Genomic DNA, 20,091 nt, shown 5'->3' on the forward strand with positions numbered 1-20,091 from the left:
TGCTCTCTGGTATATCAATTGAAAACTGATTTGCATATTGAAACTGGATGGACTTCTTAAGTAATAACCCATTTTCAGCCTGTTTACTCTCTTTTTTAAAACTAATTTCTTTGGGGTTTTTTGTTTTTTGTTTTTTAACTGATTTAGGGACATCTAACTGATGGTTTCATTGAATTGTTCTCCAAATTGGTGTTTGAACCTTAATCCCAAGGGTACGTAAGAAGAAAATGAGTTTCTTTGTACACACGTGTACAGCACAAGTATTAGTAGGTACAAGTCAGATGAGCCACTTAATTGTAAAACTAATTTAGCCTCAAAGTCAAGTGGTTGGAGTGTGTCTCCCAGTTTTTACCAATTCTCTGAGGTAATGCCTACTAATGTTTTATGCATGTGTCTTATTTTTTTCCGTGTGTGGATTTTGGATATACAGGATAGCATAAATACCCTATTCCCTTTAGTCCCTATGATCACATTAGAAGGTAGACTGAGATTCTTCTTTTTTTTTTTTTTTTTTTAATAGACTCAGAACCGTATGAAGCTGATGGCTGACAACTATGAGGATGACCACCTCAAATCCTCATCCCATTCCAACCAAACCAACCACAAGCCCTCCCCTGACCAGGTAATGTGTCTCTCTTTCTTGCTTTTAAAGTAATTTTTACTAGGGGGGCTGATTATTTTGAGTCGTATGCAATTTTCCCTGCCGTGCTTGCAGTACTTTGGAACAAAAATAGCATTCCAAAGTGCAGTTATAAACCAGAAATGGATGTTGCTGTTGTTTCAGCTTCATTGAAAACTCCTGAAATGTGAACAAACAGTTCCCAGTACCAAGCTGTTATTAAGTGGGTGGAGAAGAGGGGGCAGACAATGAAAGGGAAGAAAGAAACGTTACTCTCTTAAAATGCAAGACTGGAGTCCTGTCTGCCATATTCAGATTTTAGTAACTCAGGTTTACTGCTTGAGTGTGTGGAGTGTCCAGGACTGTTTCTTGTCTTCAGTAGCAGGAAATCATGCTCCAGGATCAGCTTTCTGATCTATGGATTGCATGCGAGCAGTTCCCTGCATTTCCCATGAGGAAATCCCGGCCTCTGTGCCAAATGAGCACAGACTGCTCCCTCACAAACTCAATGGGCCGTGAACTGAAGGAAAATCAATTTACCATCTCCAAGGTAGTGAGGAGCCTCCTGTGTCATTTACAAAGCACAGCCGTGTGCTTGATAACTATCAGAGAGATTACCTATCCCTTGGGTAGCACAGAAAATGCCAACATAATTGCATATCCCATGTTGTAATCTCATCCATTCCAGTTTAATTAAAATATTAGCAATCATTAATCACTGCCTTGACAAAGTAAAGGAGTGTTTGGCACTCCTCTTTGCCCTCTGGCTCATCTAGAAATTGTTGAGATTTGAAGGAAGGCATCTCAATCTAGACCTTTAAGCACCAACCTAGTGATATGCAGAAATTACGAATAAGGTACAAGAGGAAAATGGAAAAAACAGCTATGTATTCACCTTGCAAAAACAGGTCTTTAAAATCTCTTTTCATGTCCATATCAGAAGACAGTAAAGGGTATATACAAAGCAGAAAATTTCTTCTTTTCAGAGCAACTTCCTTTTGCATCTTGTTTTAATACCCTGATCCAGATGATAAATAAAGAACTGTAAATTGACTAGCTTGAATTTTCTGCAATGGTTTTGGAAAATGTTGGTCTTACCTTCTTCAGGAGAGTGCTATTGTTAATACTGCAAATTAAATGGCTTTCCTAATCTTAATTTGGAGGAAATGTTAGAATATCTGTTGTTTCTATACTGCGAGTCTATAGTGAAATGAAGCCATTTCCAGAATGTAACTGTAGTATATGATGAATGCATGCAAATGAATGCAGCGTAACATTCACAGATGAAATGAAAAGATAAAATGTAAAGAAAAGATAAAATTTAAATATTTAAGGAAGTTCTTGCAAAGACCTTATAGGGGAGGACAGTAGGGAGGAGAGGGCAGGAGAAGGGTCTGATTGCACTTTCCCTTTGTGTAGGGGCATTTTAAAAGCTGACAAAGCCTACAAGAGAGTGAAGCAAGCTGTACCTCAAAGTGGCTCAGAATGTTACATAAGGAATTAAACGCTTTTTACTACTATTTGTACTTACATATGTGCTTTAAATACTAACCAACTCTTTATTTCATTCCCATGCTGCTCTGGGGCTTTTCTCCCACTGCCACCTCTGCACCGCTAGGATGAGGAGGAGGGTATTTGGGCATAACCAGTCAGATGCTCTTAGTTCAGCCATTTTGTTCAGAACGGTGAGAAGCAACTTTTCTTGCCAATCGAAAAGTTTCCAACAGTCACTCTCACATCTCGCTCCCGTGTGCTTTGTGAAACCTGTGTGTGCTCCTGCCCTCCTTGCTTGCATAGTCTCTGCATGAGCGTGTTTCTCATGTGTTTATGTGTAGTTTGTGATTTTCTTCTTCTCATCATGTCATTGTTTCATGATGTTGTGGGGAGAACTTTCCAGGGCATGTAATTGAGTTTCTATGCAAAGCAAACTCTTAATGCGTACGAGAGAACAGGAAATGTCTCTCATATCATTTATCATTGACTTCATGGAGGAAATGTTTTCAGTCGGATTCTTTTTCAAAGCAGTTTGCACTGTAGCCAAATCTATGTATGCTTTTTCGATTCTGGTTAGTAAAGAATTTGCTCAGAGATAATGTCCCTCCTGAAGGTTTTAAGCATGTTGAGATCTGCTGCCGAGATTGCTGCCATGCATGCTGACCTAACTAGTCATAGATATTTATCAGCTCAGAATAGATGATTCTTGATATGGACTAGGATTATTAATTTTCTGTAAATTTGAAGACAAAAAGGAATATCCCCTTAACCTTTCTCCTCCCTTCCATCTCCCTCATTCTCTCAAAACAGTTGGGGAGGAATTGGTAGCTGTTTGTCATTTAAAGTACATTTTGTTTCTCTATGTCTGCATCCACAATTTTCTCTTTTCTACCATCAAATTGTATCCACAATAACCCCCATTTCCAGAAGAGAAGGCAATACGCAGGACAGAGCCCTTCTCCTCACGCCTGTTCTCTAGCAAAGAAGAAAACATCCTTTACTGACTATAGAGCTACAGAAGTTAAATTTTGGCTGCAGTACATAGGATTAATTTATGCCTTGTAGTATCAGTTCTAAAGCAGAATAAATTTATTTGAAGTACTTAAAGTATTGAGATGCAATGGCCGTATTTTTAAAATTTATATGAAATTTCTTTCTTCACTTATCTTTTTAAGAAAAATTATTTCATATGAGTTTCTTCACAGTTTTTCTCAGAATTTTATTTTTCCATATCAATTATTTGAAAGAAAACTCTTCTGAAAATTTCTGTGAAAATTTTGGACCCTTGCATTTCTGAAAATTATTATTTTATATTAGATTTGTAAAACATTCATGAAAGAAGAAGCTGCTCTCTCATCTCTTTGGACTTGCTCAATTAACTGCAGACTTACATGTCTGACTGTATAGATCAGATCCCTCTTTTCAAGTCAACCATCTGAAAAATTTAATCCAACTGTGGCAGTATCAAACTCAAATTCCATGCCTTGGGGTTTGAACTGAGAAGATCTCTTTAGTGGAAAAATTGATAAAGTGCTTCATTAATTTACACTCACTGTTGATTTCACATTCTTTTTGAATCACTGCTCTTGCAATTGTTGTATGTTAGTATAAGAAGTTTTAGAGACAATGCCTGTAAATATCTGCTGATGCATGGCAATTAAACAGGAAAGATCGGGTAAGTGATGAAAAGAAAGAAGACTCTCACAATGAAGGTAGGAATAATTCTGATTTTCATTCTAGAGCAAACATGGAGGTTGTGTAGAAAACACCAATGGAAAGATCTTTCTCTTTTCCTCTCCCATCTGCTGATACATTTATGAATGCAACTGTGCTAAGAGTATGGTTTCTCTTAGTTTATTGAATTAATGGGTAGTTCACATGAAATATAGCATATCTCTCCACTTTGTACTTGAGGCATTTTCCTCAGGAAAGCATGTTACAGAATATCCTAGTCAAAATAATGAGGCAGCCAGCATCCTTGCCTTACCTGCATCTCATCTGAGAAACATGTCAGCCTCAGGATTGTCTTGCATGCATCAACAGAGAAAGTATAAAGGTGATTGATGCCTTCCAAGCCAGTTATTCCCAACAAAGTACATGTTTTTACCATGATATTTCATGTACATTGAAAACGAAAGTCCTTATTTTTTTGTAAAAGCGAAGATGTTGTTAAGTCACAGAGTCCCTACCTGCATGTGTTAAACTAAATGTATATATCATAACAATAAAAAAGTGACTAATAGCATAGGACTTGGCGACAACTTTGGTTTTTAAAGTTCCTTTAGGTCTGAGGGTGTAATCACCTCTGGTCAATACAGAAGATAAAATGGAGGCCATCAAAATATGTACAATAGCAAACTACATTACTTTATTTCTGTGTTTTCGGTTTAAGGCTTTTCCCCTCCAGCATTCTGGAATTGACTGAATTTAATATTTAATTATGCCAGTTCTGTACATGACAGCATTATCACCTATAGCTCCCCTGAAGTGGAGCACTGTTTCTAAGCATATGCGCCCTTCCCGGAGTTTCAGAGAATGGTAGTTTACATTTCAGTTTACAGTTCAATGTAAATACCATCTTTCATTCTGAAATAGTCTTTCCTAGCCTTTTTCTCTAGGCTCGTTTCCTTGCTGTCTGAATTTCTTATGACTCCCTTTATTCCCCAGATGGAGCTCTATCCTCCTCTATATCCAAGCGTATTCCAGTGTGCTTTGTCAGAGGATGCGTCTTTGTCTTTCTTAAATGCTAAATGGTCTGGCCAATGGCTTAATTAGTTATTATTCACTCTTATTAAAAATAATGTATATTTACACTTTGTGATATCTAATACATATGAAAGAATATGTGTGTGTGTGTATATTCTTGCAAATAGGTACCATGTATGTGCTGTGTGGGGCAAAGAAGAAGCAAAGCTTCCATATATAAACTTCCCAAGCTGCTCAATTCATCTAGTTTTCTTGTGAAGCACAGCCATGCTACCTACGATGTGAGAAAGCGTGAGTGTGGTTCAGAAATCTGCTTGTGCCACCTCTGCCCATCAGAAATGAGGAGGACTGCTTTTGTTGAATGGGTGTAGTGGGCATAGGATCATAAAAAACTGTTGGAAGAGGGAAAGACAATCAAATTAAAGGATACAGGGAAAAGTGAGGACAGAATAAAAGTGCTAAGGGGAAGAAGAGAGGAACAGCAAAACTGAAATTCTGAGAACTGAGAGATTTATCCTGGTATGTAATTTATACATACTGTATGTGCGTTTTTAAGTATGCATGTTGTTGCAGAGCATTTTTCTTCCCATCTTCCATGGCTCTGGCTTGCGGTAGGAGTTGGAGCTTAGTAGATGCTGTCACTAGACAAGCTTTTTGAACTCATTCTGTGGAAGCATTTTCTATTAACAGTTGCCAAAAAATCCTGAAGTCATGGATATGCCTGCTAAAGAGCAAAAAGTTTGGTTTTGCTGTGCTTGAATTCCAGGAACAAAATCTGAAAATGAATTTTGTGCTTATTAGAGTAACAGTGGAATGGTCAAAGAGCCAGCATTGAACTGGAGTGCATAAAAATGGGGATTTTTCAAGATGATGAAAATATTGACAAGTTCCTATTACTGTAAAATATTGCAAGACAAAAAGCCTCTTATTGGTGATGTTTTTCTTTAATACTTGAATTTGACAAATTTTAACAGAGAAGCGGTAAGTATTGCGAGTTGACTGCTGAAGATGCTGGCATAATTTAACACATCTCTTAAGATTTCAGGGGTGATGTCTGTGGGGGTAGGTCATAATAGGAGAATATTTGAATCATTTTTAAGAACTGAAAAACAGTCAATTCAAGTAAATTTCATAGACTCCTTGTCAAAAACAGTATAAATTATAATTTGCAGTGTCACCAGATTACACATATGAATTGTGTACCAAAGGCTGCATTTTTAATGTTGTAATTTGACTTTGCCAAGGGTTCTTCTGTAGACAAGTCATCTAAACCTAAGAACTGAAACAGAGGGAAAGTCATCAATATGAAGAATGTTTAAGGAGTTCAGTCTGAATATTTTAACTATAGTTTTTAATCAAGAGCTCATAATATTCTAAAGGACATCTTTAATGAATATATTGTTTCTGAAAGCAGACTCATTCTAAATAGCCATTTGTGATTATTAAAGGGTAGTGGAGCTTGAATGATGTTTCTGTATTCTATTTATTGGGACAAAGGTATTAAAAGGATTGAAGTAAGAATGATAGAAACAGCTAAATCTTACAGAGGAGTTGATACTAGTAGACATGTGCAAAAACCAACTCAGTGGTCAAGGTTGTAAGCTGTCTGTTTCTAACTTGTACCTGCAGAGGAATTTTGTCTCACCCCTAGGAATGCCCAGGATGAGCATTCACAATTTCCTTTTTGCTTGGTTTGGAGGGGGCGTTTATTTATTTCCACCTTGCAGCTAAAAGGAAATGCACAACAAGTGAACACCAAGAGGAAAGTGGCAGAAGTAGGTGACAGGCAACAGGTCGTAGCCTGAAGAACTGTGACTACTATGGTGATAGAGTAAGAGGGATAGAATTAATGACATTGAGGGAGATAGGGCAGGACATCTTGGGACTTAATTTAACCTTTGCCACAACTGTCAAACCCCATGAACTTTTCATGGGGATTACTACAGAACTAAAAGTGCCTATACTTTGGGAAGTTTGAGAAGAATATTGGTGGTGGGGGGGTTCTACATTATTTTTTGCTTGGATTAACATACTGTTTTCTTTTAGCAAACTAAATATCTTACTCACAATGAGTTCCATTTTCAAATGATTACATGGGCATTCATTCACTGCATAAATGTGATCTTTCTCTCCACGAGATGCGTTTTATGCTTGCAGCATGTACAGAGCTGCTTGTCCTGCTGTCACACTTCTTTTAGGTTCTCAGTATTGTCACTTATTACACTGTGACATAAACCTTTTAAATAAATTTATTTTCAATATGGTCTTTTTAATTGTTAGATCATGGAGAATGGTCAAAACCACCAAGCTTTCATGCCTGACTCGTGTTACAAAGTAATTTACTGGACACAGCACTAGACCACGATTCAGAAGATAAATTTTTTCCTGGCATCATCTCCAACCTCTCTTTCTCCTTGTCTCAAATCCTCTAATTGTAAAATGAGCTGAAGTTATTGTAAAGTGGAAGTTCTGCTTGGGAAAAGTGCTATATAAGTGCTAGGTAATATTATTACACAATATTCTAAAATAGTGTTGTTACAGTGACGTGATGGTGATTCTAATACTTCATTTTGAATTTGTTCCCAAAATTATATTAGATTTGTATTTGACTGAATTTATTAATACTTATTTTTCCTTCCAAGATCCTATTCCTTCCCAAAAAGGCAAAATAACCTGTATGTTAAACATTTCAAGGAGCTGCCATTCCAGTATGCTGAACAAAGCTCTTTAGACCACAGCCTCTTCTTCTTCATTGTCATTTTTTTCCTCTGAAGGTTCATTTCTTCCCCTCTCTAAAAATCTACAAACGAATTGTGTAGTGTATAATAATTTGTTATAATACGTTCGTTACAGCTCTTCATTCATATGTGTAAAAACACTGTGAAAGAATGTGTCTTATGCTTGCCTTAGAGACATACCCTGTGCAAAATTTGGAGGCAGCTACATGAAATAATCTTACTTTACTTAAATGTTATCACTTGGCCTGACTGAGGGGTAAGATGCAAGGTTTGTTTTGTCATACTGGTGACAGCCAGGACTCCTCACTCCCACTTTCCAGATGGGCAACCCTTTAGTAAGAACCGTGATGTGATGCACTCAAATAAGATGATGTAACTAATTAATCATTACAAAGGCAGCACTTTGAATACAGTTGTCCTGGTTAATCACAGGACCTGCCTTCCATCCCTGCTTTTCTGGAGCCCTGCTTATGTGGGTGTCATCATTAATTATGAAACTGAAAGACTCCTGCACCATCAAGCTCAAGCAAGGAGACACAAAGTGTTCATGGGACCGACAATTACTGCTCTGAGGAAGTACAATTCAAAATCCTGGTTTAGCTATCATACAAGTATCTGTTCTTTTCAAGCCTTTTCAAGCTATGCCTTTCTGCAGAGAATAATCTTCTCTCCTTTGGCTGTAATAACTCTGAATAATGGAAAGCCTTTTGTAGTGACCTTCTCACTTTAGTGTAAGTAACAATCCTGTTACGGTGGAGTGAGCAACTTCAGTAATGCTGATATCAAACTTAATGTTTTGGTTTATGATTAATCTTCTACCATTCCAATTTGGAAACTGCGCCTTTCCACCTTCTCTCTTACTCTATACCCGTACTGGCATGTAATCTTTTACCCAGTAAGTAAAGAGTACTGTTAGACTGGGATGGGCCAACCTAGAGAAAAGTGCTGTCCTTAAAATGATGTTGCCTTCTGCTCCTGGTCCTTTCCCTGTTTCTGGGAACAGTTCTTTTGCTAGCTTGTTTTTTTTAAAAAACTGGTAGTTTGCTATCTTAGTAACTCTTTTATGTTTGAAGCATATATTCGCTGTCCAAGAATGTTGTATCTACCAGCACAAAAGAACTGATCTTGATACACTGTTCATCTTCTTTCTGATCCCAGAATGATAAGACTAAGATTTCCAGATGGAATTTTGTAATCTGCAGGTCTGGGATGAATTAAGCACTCACAACAGAGGTGTAACTGGGTTGTATCACTGTCTTCCTATTATTCTTACAGATCAAAGAAGTACACAAGTAGATACTTATATTCTAAAACATTCAAAGCAGATGGTTGGTTTCTTTTGGTAGAGATTTGTGCTTTTCAGCAAAACAATTGTAAAAAGGCCATCATTCATTTCTACCAAATGAGACTATTCCAGGTCTGTGTCTTATTTTCTTTTTTGATTTGCAGCTGAATATGATCTTCTACTAGTGGCTTAGTCTTTGTAGCAAGTAGGAATTCTGTACTCAAACATTTTTGTTTCTAGCCACTTCCAGGAGAGTTGTTGCTTACAGCTTGTGGGATAGGCTGTACTATCGCCCCCAACTCTGACATTTAGATTTCTTATAGCACTCATCCACACCCTAGAACGCAACAATGCAAGGCCAGCAGCTTCTGCAAACTATGAATACACTGTCAGTGACCTAAAGAAGAGTGGAGCTGAGCTCTGGTGCTCACAGGCAAGATAGAGACAGAAGTGGAGTAGCTGAGCCAGGCTGGGGGTGTTGCTGCCAGCACCTTTTAGTTGTAAGTTAGGAGAAAAGAAACTGGGGGCGGGGTGGAGGGGGATGAACAATATTAGACAAAGGATCAAGCCCAAACCTGCTTTCCAACATATTAACTATGAAAATAAGCTTGAGAGAAATATGACTAAAATAAAAACTGATAAGGGCACATAGCCAATATAGACGCTGTACTTTCCTGGCTGGTAAAGCTCATAATTACTGATGGAGATGTCAGGATTTACAGTTCCAGCTCCTGGTAGGCTCACCACGGGCAATGCAACTACTTCTGTTTGTTTAATGCAACATATAGATAAGAATTACTGTATATATCTGTATAAATAGGTATATTTATTAATGGGATTTTGCATTTGAATGTTAACAACTCTAAAAAGAATTCCTAAAGACAGATAAACCAGGCGTTTGGTGGCTTCATGTGGCTTTGCTCTGGAAGTGTCATGTAGCAGGTAAGAGAGCTAGAAGAGCAAAATGAAGACCTAGCATTAGAGCAGGATGAGACAGAGATTCCTATCACCTGCGGACAGGGAGGTTATAGTTCATCTGAACAGGAAAAGCACTGATTGTGTTCTCTGGTAGACTACTTAAGAAGTACCTTCTGTTTTCCATTAGTAATGTAACAGACAGCAGGGAGGCAGAAGAATGCAGTCACTGATACATAAGCGTTCTCATGGACACACTCTCCCAGTGTATGTGCTGCAATGTTCTGCTTTCAAACAAAAGCATATTAGCCACTGTTTCCTTTTATCCCTTGTAACAGGAAGAAGCAATAGACAAAATACATTACACCAAGAAATGTATGTGCTTTCTTTTTCGCTGCTATATAGATAAGAAGTGCTAGAAAGCTTGAATGGATTAAAAGTATAAGCAGGTTTTTCTTACTTATTATTCTCAAGCTGCAATGTTCTTGTAGAGAAGGAATCAGCATAAAATATAATGGAATCTGTGAAATCAGAACTGGCTTAATTACACCTGCAAAAGTTTGATCACAAGGATGCTATTTAAATCCATAGTGTCATGTACAAGCTGCAAACAGCTGTTAAACTATTTTCACTTGCTGTGGGAACACTTTTTTTTCCTTGATGATATTCTAATTGTCAATATCATAAATTTGACTCCTCAGTTTCACAGCTTTCTATGATTTAATTTATTATGCAAACTTTTAACCTGATAACTAACACAACTTACAGGAATGAAATTCTTGAATGAAGGTGATTTTAATATATTGAAGTGGAAGATTTCAGGTTCTCTGTAGATCTCACCCTACTTTGCCCATCCTGTTTTGCTCCAGCACTAAGCTGCTGGGTTGCTGGACTCCCAAGAAATCTTGAAGACAAAAGAAAAGGTAGACAAATAAAAACAGCATTTGAATTTGTATGTTCTGTTCTCATCTTGCAATTAAGCCACAACTTTCTCTTCTCTGCCTCAGCTAGGAAAGAGGCATATACTGCATAGACTGTTACAGAAGAAAGAGATGTCATGTGTGCACGGTGCAATTAGTTAGATTTAGGGATGAGGGTTTGGGCGAATGCTCTCACTTTTGAAAGTAAGGGATTGATGAAACAGGTAAAATTCAAGCTGTGTGTAGACACCCCCTTCAGCTGTGTCGAGGTACCTCATTCCTGAACGTTCATATTCCCCAATGGTGGGGTTACAAGCTTCTCACAGTCCTGCCAGTGCATTTCAGTTCTCATCTACAGTAGTCCCTGCTATTCCCCACATGGTTCCCCGCAAGCTTTTGCTCCACAGCCCATGTAAGCAGAAGTAGCCAGTGTCATGAAAAAGTACTTCTGGATTTGTTATGTAGAAAAATAATTTTGAACTACTCGCTCATTTTCAGTGCTTTAGGAATCCTACCAACCCACTGCAATTCTTTGCTTCACCTACATTATGGGGAAAAGATTTTATTTAAACAGAGGGAACTAATGACAAAACTACTTTCCCTGTTTTGTGTTTTCTCTGTTCTCTTCGTCTGGTCTGGATTTTTCCCAAGGTGAAGAGGGTGAACTCTGGAAATCATTAATCCACTGGATTTGTTCATGGTGTATAAAAATTTCAAAAAGAATTTGCTATATAAAAATGATTTCCTAATTGATTCTGTCAGAAATGAACTGAGTAAGACAGCTCTGTCAAAATAGCCAGAATCTCTTTCAGCTCCTCGCACATATTGTTTTGTTTTGGTTTATGAGGAGAAAATGATGAAGGTTAGATTTAAATCCTTTTTTTTTTGTCTTTAAAACAAATCTAAAGAGAACTGAGCCTGTCCCTGAGCTTTTGTGTTGTGGTCTTCTGAAGAAAACAAGTATCTCTGTGCAGCAGTGAACTGAGCTGAACTGAACTGAGGTCAGGCTGTGTCTTTTTGAGAACTTTCTTCTGTTTCCATTTAAAATAATGAAGGGAAGACATCAGTGATAAATTGTTCTGAATTTGGGAAAGCTTTGCACTTTCTGAGCCAAATGCATGCCTCATAAAACTCCATTGCATTCAATGGTTACAAGATGATTGTAGTTGAACCCTTGCGTTTGTTGCCAAACAAACATAAATGGTCTGAGCAAGAAGGCGTAATTCAATTTGCCATGCAAATACTTCCAGGCTATATCATTCGGTATCTTAGTTTATTTCCATATCTCCCAATATAAGATTTTTTGCTATATAGGCAAAATTTTCTTGTCTGGCAATGTCTATAATAAAACCCAGATACAGGGAGGCATCTGAGGAGCCACTATGATCCCCTCCATCTTTTGTTAGACTTGTCAGGTCCTCCTTGGAATAATTTCTTTTTATCAAACATATGTATTTACCCAGACTTTGAGCCCACCTTCTCCTGTGTAATGGTAGTTTGAGAAATAGATTTGTTGGGTAGTATAGTTGCATCTGTATGTAACAAAGTTTGAAAATAATTTTCCACACTCACATGAAAAATACGATTGGTAGGAGATAAAGGGCTACCTCCATTTAACTTGTTTTCCAAGCATATTTGTTATGTCCAGTCCGAAGTTTTGAGGGGGTCTTTGGTAGTGGTTTGGGTGTTTTTTTTCAGAATTCCTCATTTTTTTTGTGTCTTCACAGGATCTACAAAGAACGCTCGAGGTCCGTAGACCAGGCTAGCAAGCTAGAGCATTTCTCAAATTAGTTAATTCCTTGCAAACTTTCAGATTCATTCCATCTACACTTCTTTGTAATACTTCTGCTGCAAAACCAGTGAAATTTTGACCTTATGTTATTTACTTTGACCCTGAGATTACTTGTCAATTCTATTTTATTTTCTTTCATGATATAGCTGTTCTTCCAGGGATTTTTCTCAAACATTTAAATATCTGTGGGTAGGTTGAGAAAAATCTACTGAATTATTTGATTGCAAAATTAAGACCACTTATCTGCATTACTCTGCCTTTTAGCGTTCTGTAGTGAATATATACATGCAGCATATGCGCAAGCAGGGTAGTCAAGCTAACAGGGGAGTATGACAGTAGTCATGCTGGTGCCAAGTGGCATTGCTGTGTCAAGAACATGCTATTGTCTCTTTTTTTTTGCTCACTCAGAGAAATCATGGGCATGTATCTGTAAGAAAAAGATTACTGCTGTTGATCCACAGTCAACATGCGTGTTGCTGAGTGAGGCAAGTTGTATAAGGAGATAACTTTTACAAGATCAGCTGATGTAGCTGGAAAAACAGACAAGCTTTTAGGGAAACATAGAAGACTTTCTTCAAAATGGGAGCTGCAGATTTATTGCTAAGTAGAAATTTAGAAGGTATTCTCTGAAATTAACTAAGTAAAGTTAATTACTTGGTTCTGCAAAAGAAGAGTGGTTGCTTCCTTCAGAGAAGAAGGGAATGTTAGTAGGGAGAAAGGTGACGAGGTCATTAGCCCTTCTGCCTGGAGAACCCATAATTTAAAGCTGGTGGTTGTGATGAATGAATCCTATTACACATTGATTAAAACCATACTTTATTCCACAGACATCTATGGATAGTCAATATCACATTTGTCTCGGATCAACACTGCTGCACTTATACCACCCGTTCACTGGTGTTCTTTTTCATATAACCACCTATGTGTTTTTGCATATTTACAGTAGACACTGCTCAGCCAAACTTTTAGATACCACAGTCTCTGTATGGGAAGTGTATTCACCTTGCACAGTAAAAGTGACCAAACATTTAGATAAGTCTCTCCAACCACATTCAGTTTACCTTTTCTTATCTATGTAGCGTATATATATGTATTTAAATGCAAACTGTTACCATAAAAAACTTTCAAATACAGTTACTCATATTTCAGCTGACCATTGTACAGCACCAGCGGGACTACCACTGAAGAAGCAGTATTAATTTCATTCTAAAGCATTTTTTTTTTTGCCCTGATGACTTGCAAAACTACAATCAGATTCACGTTTGTCATGCACAAAGATAACAAATCTGCAAAATCTCAAAAAACCTGAACATGTTGTTTCTGAGTTGAATTTGTTCTGGAATATGTTCCCAAATGTCTTTATCAGTTGGTAGAGATGATTTGGGTTTGTATCAGAGACTTGTCAGGCATTTCATGTTTCTACTTCAGCGTTGTAGTGATTGCCTTTTTTAGTGAAACATGTTGTCAAACTTAGCTGGCCATTGACAATGTTCTGAACTTGAGGGTACATTAAGCAGACTTCATTCCATGCATTGATGAGGATGACCTCAATTAATGAAGATTGGCTGCTTTAGAAGATATTCCAGGGTTTGGTCTGTTTACCCGTTGTTTTCCTAGAAAGCTCTACAGCTCTGGGCTGATCATGAGAACACGCTGTGGTTTATGAATCCAGCACTGCCCTGCCTTTCCACTTAGCAAATGCTCTTACACCCTCTTGAGATAAGGCAGTGGCAGCTCTGCTGTGTGGGAAGCACAGTACCTCTTGCTAAGTGGCTAGTTCAAATTAGATATGGCAGGAACGCAGATATAAGGGCATTTCCGAGTTGACTGGCAGGGTTTAATGGATCCCAAGTAAGAGGAGTGATTGCTCTGCAAACAGCTTTGGGAGGGCTGCTAGTTAAGAACTTTCACACGCCTCATTTGGCCTGTTTCCAGTTCGAGGTAAGGGGGGAAGGGTACAGGAGGAATATGCTTTGAAAAGGGACTTGTCTTTGAGCAATCAGATTCGACTGTTGTATGAAAATCTTCCATCATTACTTGCTAGATAGCTCTGCTTTCTCTTCATCGGAGAGGGTTTCTGTTTGCAAAGAACAGCTGGGAAGGTTGGCAAGTCAGATTCTTTTCAGACTGAAATCTGTACATCTGATGGATATTCAATAGACTGCAGTATCTGGAAAAGAATACAAGGCAGCTACTACATTGATTGGACAGCTAGTTATTAGACATTGACTACTTACTCTTCACATTTTTATAAAACAGGATTTTTTTTAAGATGCGATATTCCATCACTCCACCCTCTGTGGGCAAACCAAATAATAAAAAAGATAGGAAAGACATCAGTTAAGTTAGAAGCATCACTTTTTTCACCTCAGCAGACAGTACACTTTCAGATCATAATCTAGGTAACGCAAGTTATAAGAAATTAGGGTAAATAGCACAAATTCAACAACCAACCAAAGCTGATGGATATAATTGGCTAAATACAGTTGTGCTTGGTGATGGAAGTGAAATGTAGCTGTGTTGATGTTACTAAAATATCCCTTCCTGTTGCCCTGTATACAGGAGAGCATTCTGCCCTGCTGCAGTTTGCAGTCTTCATACGTCAAACCATTATTTTTATATGTGTGTTTGTATCTGCAAACAGGTGTTGCCCCAAGGCTGCACATAGCAGTCGGGCTTTTAATAAAGCATGCGAGCTCACCCTCTCTCTGCAGGTTTCTTGTCTGTCTCCTCTACCAGGGCTGCCGTGTCGCTGTGGCTTTTCATAGCGGCTGCCACCCTGATGTTCTGGTGTAGGCTGCTGAGTGCAGCTGTGCTCTGCAGGACAAGGGGCCTGACATTAGTTAGCTGCTTAGCCATGGCTCTCAGATCCTCTCACTCTACAGAAATTAATCCATGTAGAACAGTGTTAGAAGCAAAATAAGTGAGCCCTGACAGCCTTATTAAAAGGGGTCAAAGCCAGAGTCTTTGTTGAAAGTAGTGCCAGCACCCTGTTCCTGTTGACTCAGAGATTATCTCACTCCTTATTCATTAGCAGGGTCAGAGGTGTCCTATTGAAAAGATATCCCCGGCCCGCTAACAAACAGCAGGTGCAGCCCCTGCCTGGGAACACGAAGACAAGTTGCCAGTATCGTGACAAGGCTTTCCAGCTCTCGTAGCTGGTGCACGTCAGTGCCTGTAGCTTCAGCACCTCATTTTATGGTGTGGAGGTACAGAGCCCCATTCTTCCTTGATTTGTCATCAGCTGTAAACCTTAAGAGTTTTGCAGTATTGCAGTTTTGAATACATGCCCGCAAACACCTAGGACAATATGAAACAGTGTTCTTGTAGGAGGGCATAGTGATTCCCAAAATGTATTTATGCACTTGAGCTCTGTATTTTTGTAAAACAAATGAAAAATGGCTCTTCAAATACTTTTTATGGGAGCTGGGTGACTCCAGTTTGGATTGCAATGAGGAACAAGGATTAGATTCAGATCGGGTAAAGTATAATGAAATAAAATAATGCTTATTAAAGTCCTTTGATTTTAGTTTTTTAGTCTATTGTATAGAATCTGGCTTGCATAACAAATGAAAGTCATTGCCTTTTCAAAACTATAGAAAACTATATCTTAACTTTATGATTAAGATATGTCTCTATCCAGTTTCTACAGTAGAGATGCGTTCATCTTAGAAACAAATTTCTTGGCATCATTTGAAACTATTCTCTTTAGAACGTGTTTATTGCAGACTTAAATTACAATGAAATGTTTGTGGGTAAAACGAGATAAAATCTACATTGCTATTGCGTTAGTTGTGGACAGACACCTTTTATCAGAAAAATTAATTTTCCTTAAAGCAGGGAGTTGAAATAGTTGACTGAGGCACTGCTGGATAATCAGTACAGTTAATGCATTCAATTTAATACCGTCTCATTTTTCACCCATATCATCATTATTTCCTATATTAATCAGACAGCTATCATCACCACGTCCCCTTCCTTTAGTGTACTTGGTCTCTTTCTGCTTCAGCTGGATGATTGCTGGGTTATGGGATAGGAGTACTGGGGGGGAGGGAGGGTGTTCAGGTTTCTTCCAGTATGAAGCTGAACAAGATTGTAACTTAGAGGCTGATCTTTGCCTTCACCGCTGTTTGGGTCTCAGGCTGTTCCTCACTCTCTCTGTTCTCTTATTTCAGATAATTCAGCCCCTCTTAGAACTTGATCAGAATCGCAGCAAGTTGAAGTTGTACATTGGACATCTGACAGCCCTCTGCCATGACCGTGACCCCCTGATTCTGCGTGGACTCACCCCACCTGCTTCCTACCACCTGGATGATGACCGGGCAGCTTGGGAGAAAGAGCTGCAGAAGATGACCCAGGAGCAGGTGAGTTTGTGGTCGGAAGCTCTGAACAAGGGTCTGAACGGTTGATGTAGGTCTTACTGATGTGCCACACCAAAATGTTGGGAAACCATTATGTAGGTGGTGAAAACAGGTAGCATCTTCAGCTGACAGGAGGAGTTAATTTTTTGAATCATTGCCATTTAATACTTATTATTGAATTTCGTCTGTTCTTTTATCTGTACTTGAGGCCATGCATGTACACACTCATGGGAAATCAAACTGCAAGATACCACTTTTGCCATGTTTTGCCTGTTAACAAATTTTAGGTGCTCTTTATAACTTAATGTAGTCATAGGGATCTTGAATCTTTTTTTAATGACGTTAACCATTTATATTTTAATTGGCACATTTTTATGAGTCACTTTATGTAAATGAATACAATGTCCTTACCTTCTGCTACAGTATGTTCTGCCAGTAACTTTTTCTGCTTACCATCTTACCTGGATACCTAAATTAAGATTGGGACCCAGTGTGCTAGATGCAATACACCCATACTTATGCACACACAAACACGGTGATTTCAGAAGTCCAACAGTGTATTTCCAGGAGGTTTGGAATACAGAACTGAAAGGGTTTAATAACAGCTTGTCTGATGAAATCTCTACAGAGACTGTCAATCTAGCTATAATTCAGCTACTGAAATAATCTGCCTTTCTCCCAGCTCTGGTGATGTCTTGCCTTCCTTAATCCCTTCACTAGCAGTTTTTATCTCTTTTTTTCATACTATAATTCTTCATTCCCCACAGCCCTTTTTTCTCATTCCTTCCTATTTCTCTTTTCAACTTTTTAATTTTAGTCCTATGTTACAGAGTGCTCTTTTTTTTTTTTTTTTTTTTTTTAAGTTAAACTAATATAAGGAACTGTACCAGGAAAAAATGTGACTAATTTTGTCTTTTTAACCCTGACTTTGGATTATAAGGCCAATTCTTTCACAAAATTACTCGCTTTCATATGTCTATACCAAACTCTATCCCATATGCACACAAAGTAGTGTAAGGCCTGTATAGTTAAAAGTGGATTTGTGGGTCAGTGAACGCTATCCTGAGCCTACACTGAACATTTCAGCTCTGGTTTTCTTCTTTTGTGATGTTTAAGCTCATTTCCTTTCACTTTCAACTCAAGGCTGAATTTTGATCCAAAAATTGGCAAGAGCAGCTGAGCAGCCAAATTACAGGAAGCCAATAGAAGCATGTCTAACAATTCGGAAAGAAGAGCAGACCTTTGGAGATAAATATGCCTGTAACATGGCCTAGATGGTACAGGACAGTTGGTCTCTGGTTTTGTACCTGTCTTCATACATTTATTTGATTCAGCGTGTGCTGTGTGCCTCACTCAATACCTACATTTGCCTCTATAGGCCTGACACATTCCTCTTCCCTGCAGAGCCTGCTAACCCCTACGCACCCAGAGTCAGCGTTTTATTTACCTCTTGGGTTCTGCAATCACTGATACAGGTTTAAAAGTTTTTCAGTATAGGGCATGCCATCTTCATATATTAAAGATGTATGGCTCCTACGTTATAGATCAAAACACGAGACACACCATTTTGAACTGCCTTGTCTGTCAGATTGGGATGAACCCTGGATGACAAAACCCATAGCACGGATGGGAGGCATCTCTGAAAACAAAAGTAAAGGCTGGATGTGGGCAAAGGTTGGATATCCCTGAAATAAATTGACTAGTCTGTTATAGCTGTGATGGTCTTTGAATATAATCAGGATCTGTGGGGATAGGCGATATCTTCTATTTGATCAAGAGAATGTAGGTAAAGAAAATAGAAAAGGCTTTCTTTGGCAAGTTCTTCTGAATAGACAATCAGCCCAAAACATCATCTGCTTTTTCCAGTTCTGTGTACTGTTCTAAGAAAAGATAATATTTCTCAGTCAAACTTTGCTAGTCCATTAGCAACATTTATGGGTTACACAGTAAAGAAAGTGTTTAAGTATAAATTGTGAGAAGAAGAATTATCTAAGTTGTCCTGGAGAAGAGAAAAAAATGTGGTTTTCTATCCTCTCCCATTATTGTCTTAATTCTGCATTGCTATCACCACAGTTGTTTAAAGTTACTACTCCATTTGTGATTCCCATGAGTAACTAACATCTGCTAAAATAAAATGTAGCAGTCTCTTCTGCTTTCCCATACTACTTTAGATTGTATTTAATAAGTTTCAGTTGAAAAACACAAACTAATGATATATTCCAATTTACAAAGCACATTTTTCATTAAGTCGTGGAGCTTTTCTGTTTCTAACTGCAGAATTTCCTTTGTGTTTAAAGTATTCCCATGGGGGGTGGGAACCAGTTCTCCAGATTCGCAGAAGCCCATCACAGAATACCCATTTTGCATCTTTGGAATTTTAATGAGTTTTGTAAATTACTTCAAATCCAGTGCATTAAATTCACTCCTGTCCCTTCTAATATGATCTTCTGTAGATAATGCTTCACAAGCCTCAGTGGGAAAAAATTAATCCTCTTGAATGTTCAGAAGTGCTAACATGATTAGGGAGGATACATTTAACTGAACACCAATAATATTTAAGAATGATGCCAATGTATCCACTTCTCACCAATGAGATTATTTAGCTTGTTTTGGGCCTTTTTTTTATGAATAGTTGAGAATTCATTTTCATACTGCTGTTTTCAGAGCTGCGACTTCCCATTGCAGCAACTGTTACTGGTGAAGGTTGGTCCTGCTGTGTTTTGTCATAGCCAATATACCCTATAGGTGTCTCATACCTGCTGGGGAGGCTCAGATAAAATAGTAGGAGTTTTCTGTGGCTTCTTCTGGTAGGTAAACCTAGTATATGAAGTAGCTGTAAGCTTTTCATTCTTCCAGCACATCCACAGCAACCCACAGAAACTAATGCACAAGTCGTTGTCGGAAAAGCGTCTGCCAGCATCAACACCATGGTTCTAAGGGGAATTTGTTGCCACATAAATAATTTTGTGGACTCTTAAAGTTTGATTGATAATTGGTACCTCTCATGTATAATAGTTTCTTTATGCTACCATTAAGTTCAGCTATATTCCTTAGTGACTTCAATTGATTTTAATCAAAATATGGGGCCAAGATGCTGTATCATTCTTTGTTGGCATTTTATCAAAGGCATTTTGTAAAGCTGACTTGCTGTAGTAAAATTTTGGTCCATTTGTAATGAGGGCCTGAAGCCAGTACTTTATAAGTAGCTGGTACCTCAAAACCTAATCTAAACTAGTATACTAGACTAACTTGTGGACAATA

At 38.2% G+C, this 20,091-nt stretch overlaps 1 protein-coding gene across 3 annotated transcripts in view; it reads left to right on the forward strand.

Moving 5' to 3' along the window:
• Positions 1-20,091, forward strand: part of ERC1 (ELKS/RAB6-interacting/CAST family member 1) — a 296,882-nt gene that overhangs the window by 267,808 nt on the left and 8,983 nt on the right. For 2 of the 3 annotated variants that reach the window (XM_075706947.1, XM_075706956.1), the window contains 2 exons: positions 521-622; positions 16,645-16,833. In XM_075706947.1, coding sequence (XP_075563062.1) covers positions 521-622; positions 16,645-16,833 — 291 coding nt within the window. Of the gene's footprint in view, positions 1-520; positions 623-2,237; positions 2,265-16,644; positions 16,834-20,091 lie in introns of those variants that run through there. The other variant, XM_075706964.1, reaches the window with a different exon arrangement.

This window comes from Pelecanus crispus, chromosome 1 (assembly GCF_030463565.1).
Source record: "Pelecanus crispus isolate bPelCri1 chromosome 1, bPelCri1.pri, whole genome shotgun sequence".
In the NCBI taxonomy this organism is placed as follows: Eukaryota; Metazoa; Chordata; class Aves; order Pelecaniformes; family Pelecanidae; genus Pelecanus; species Pelecanus crispus.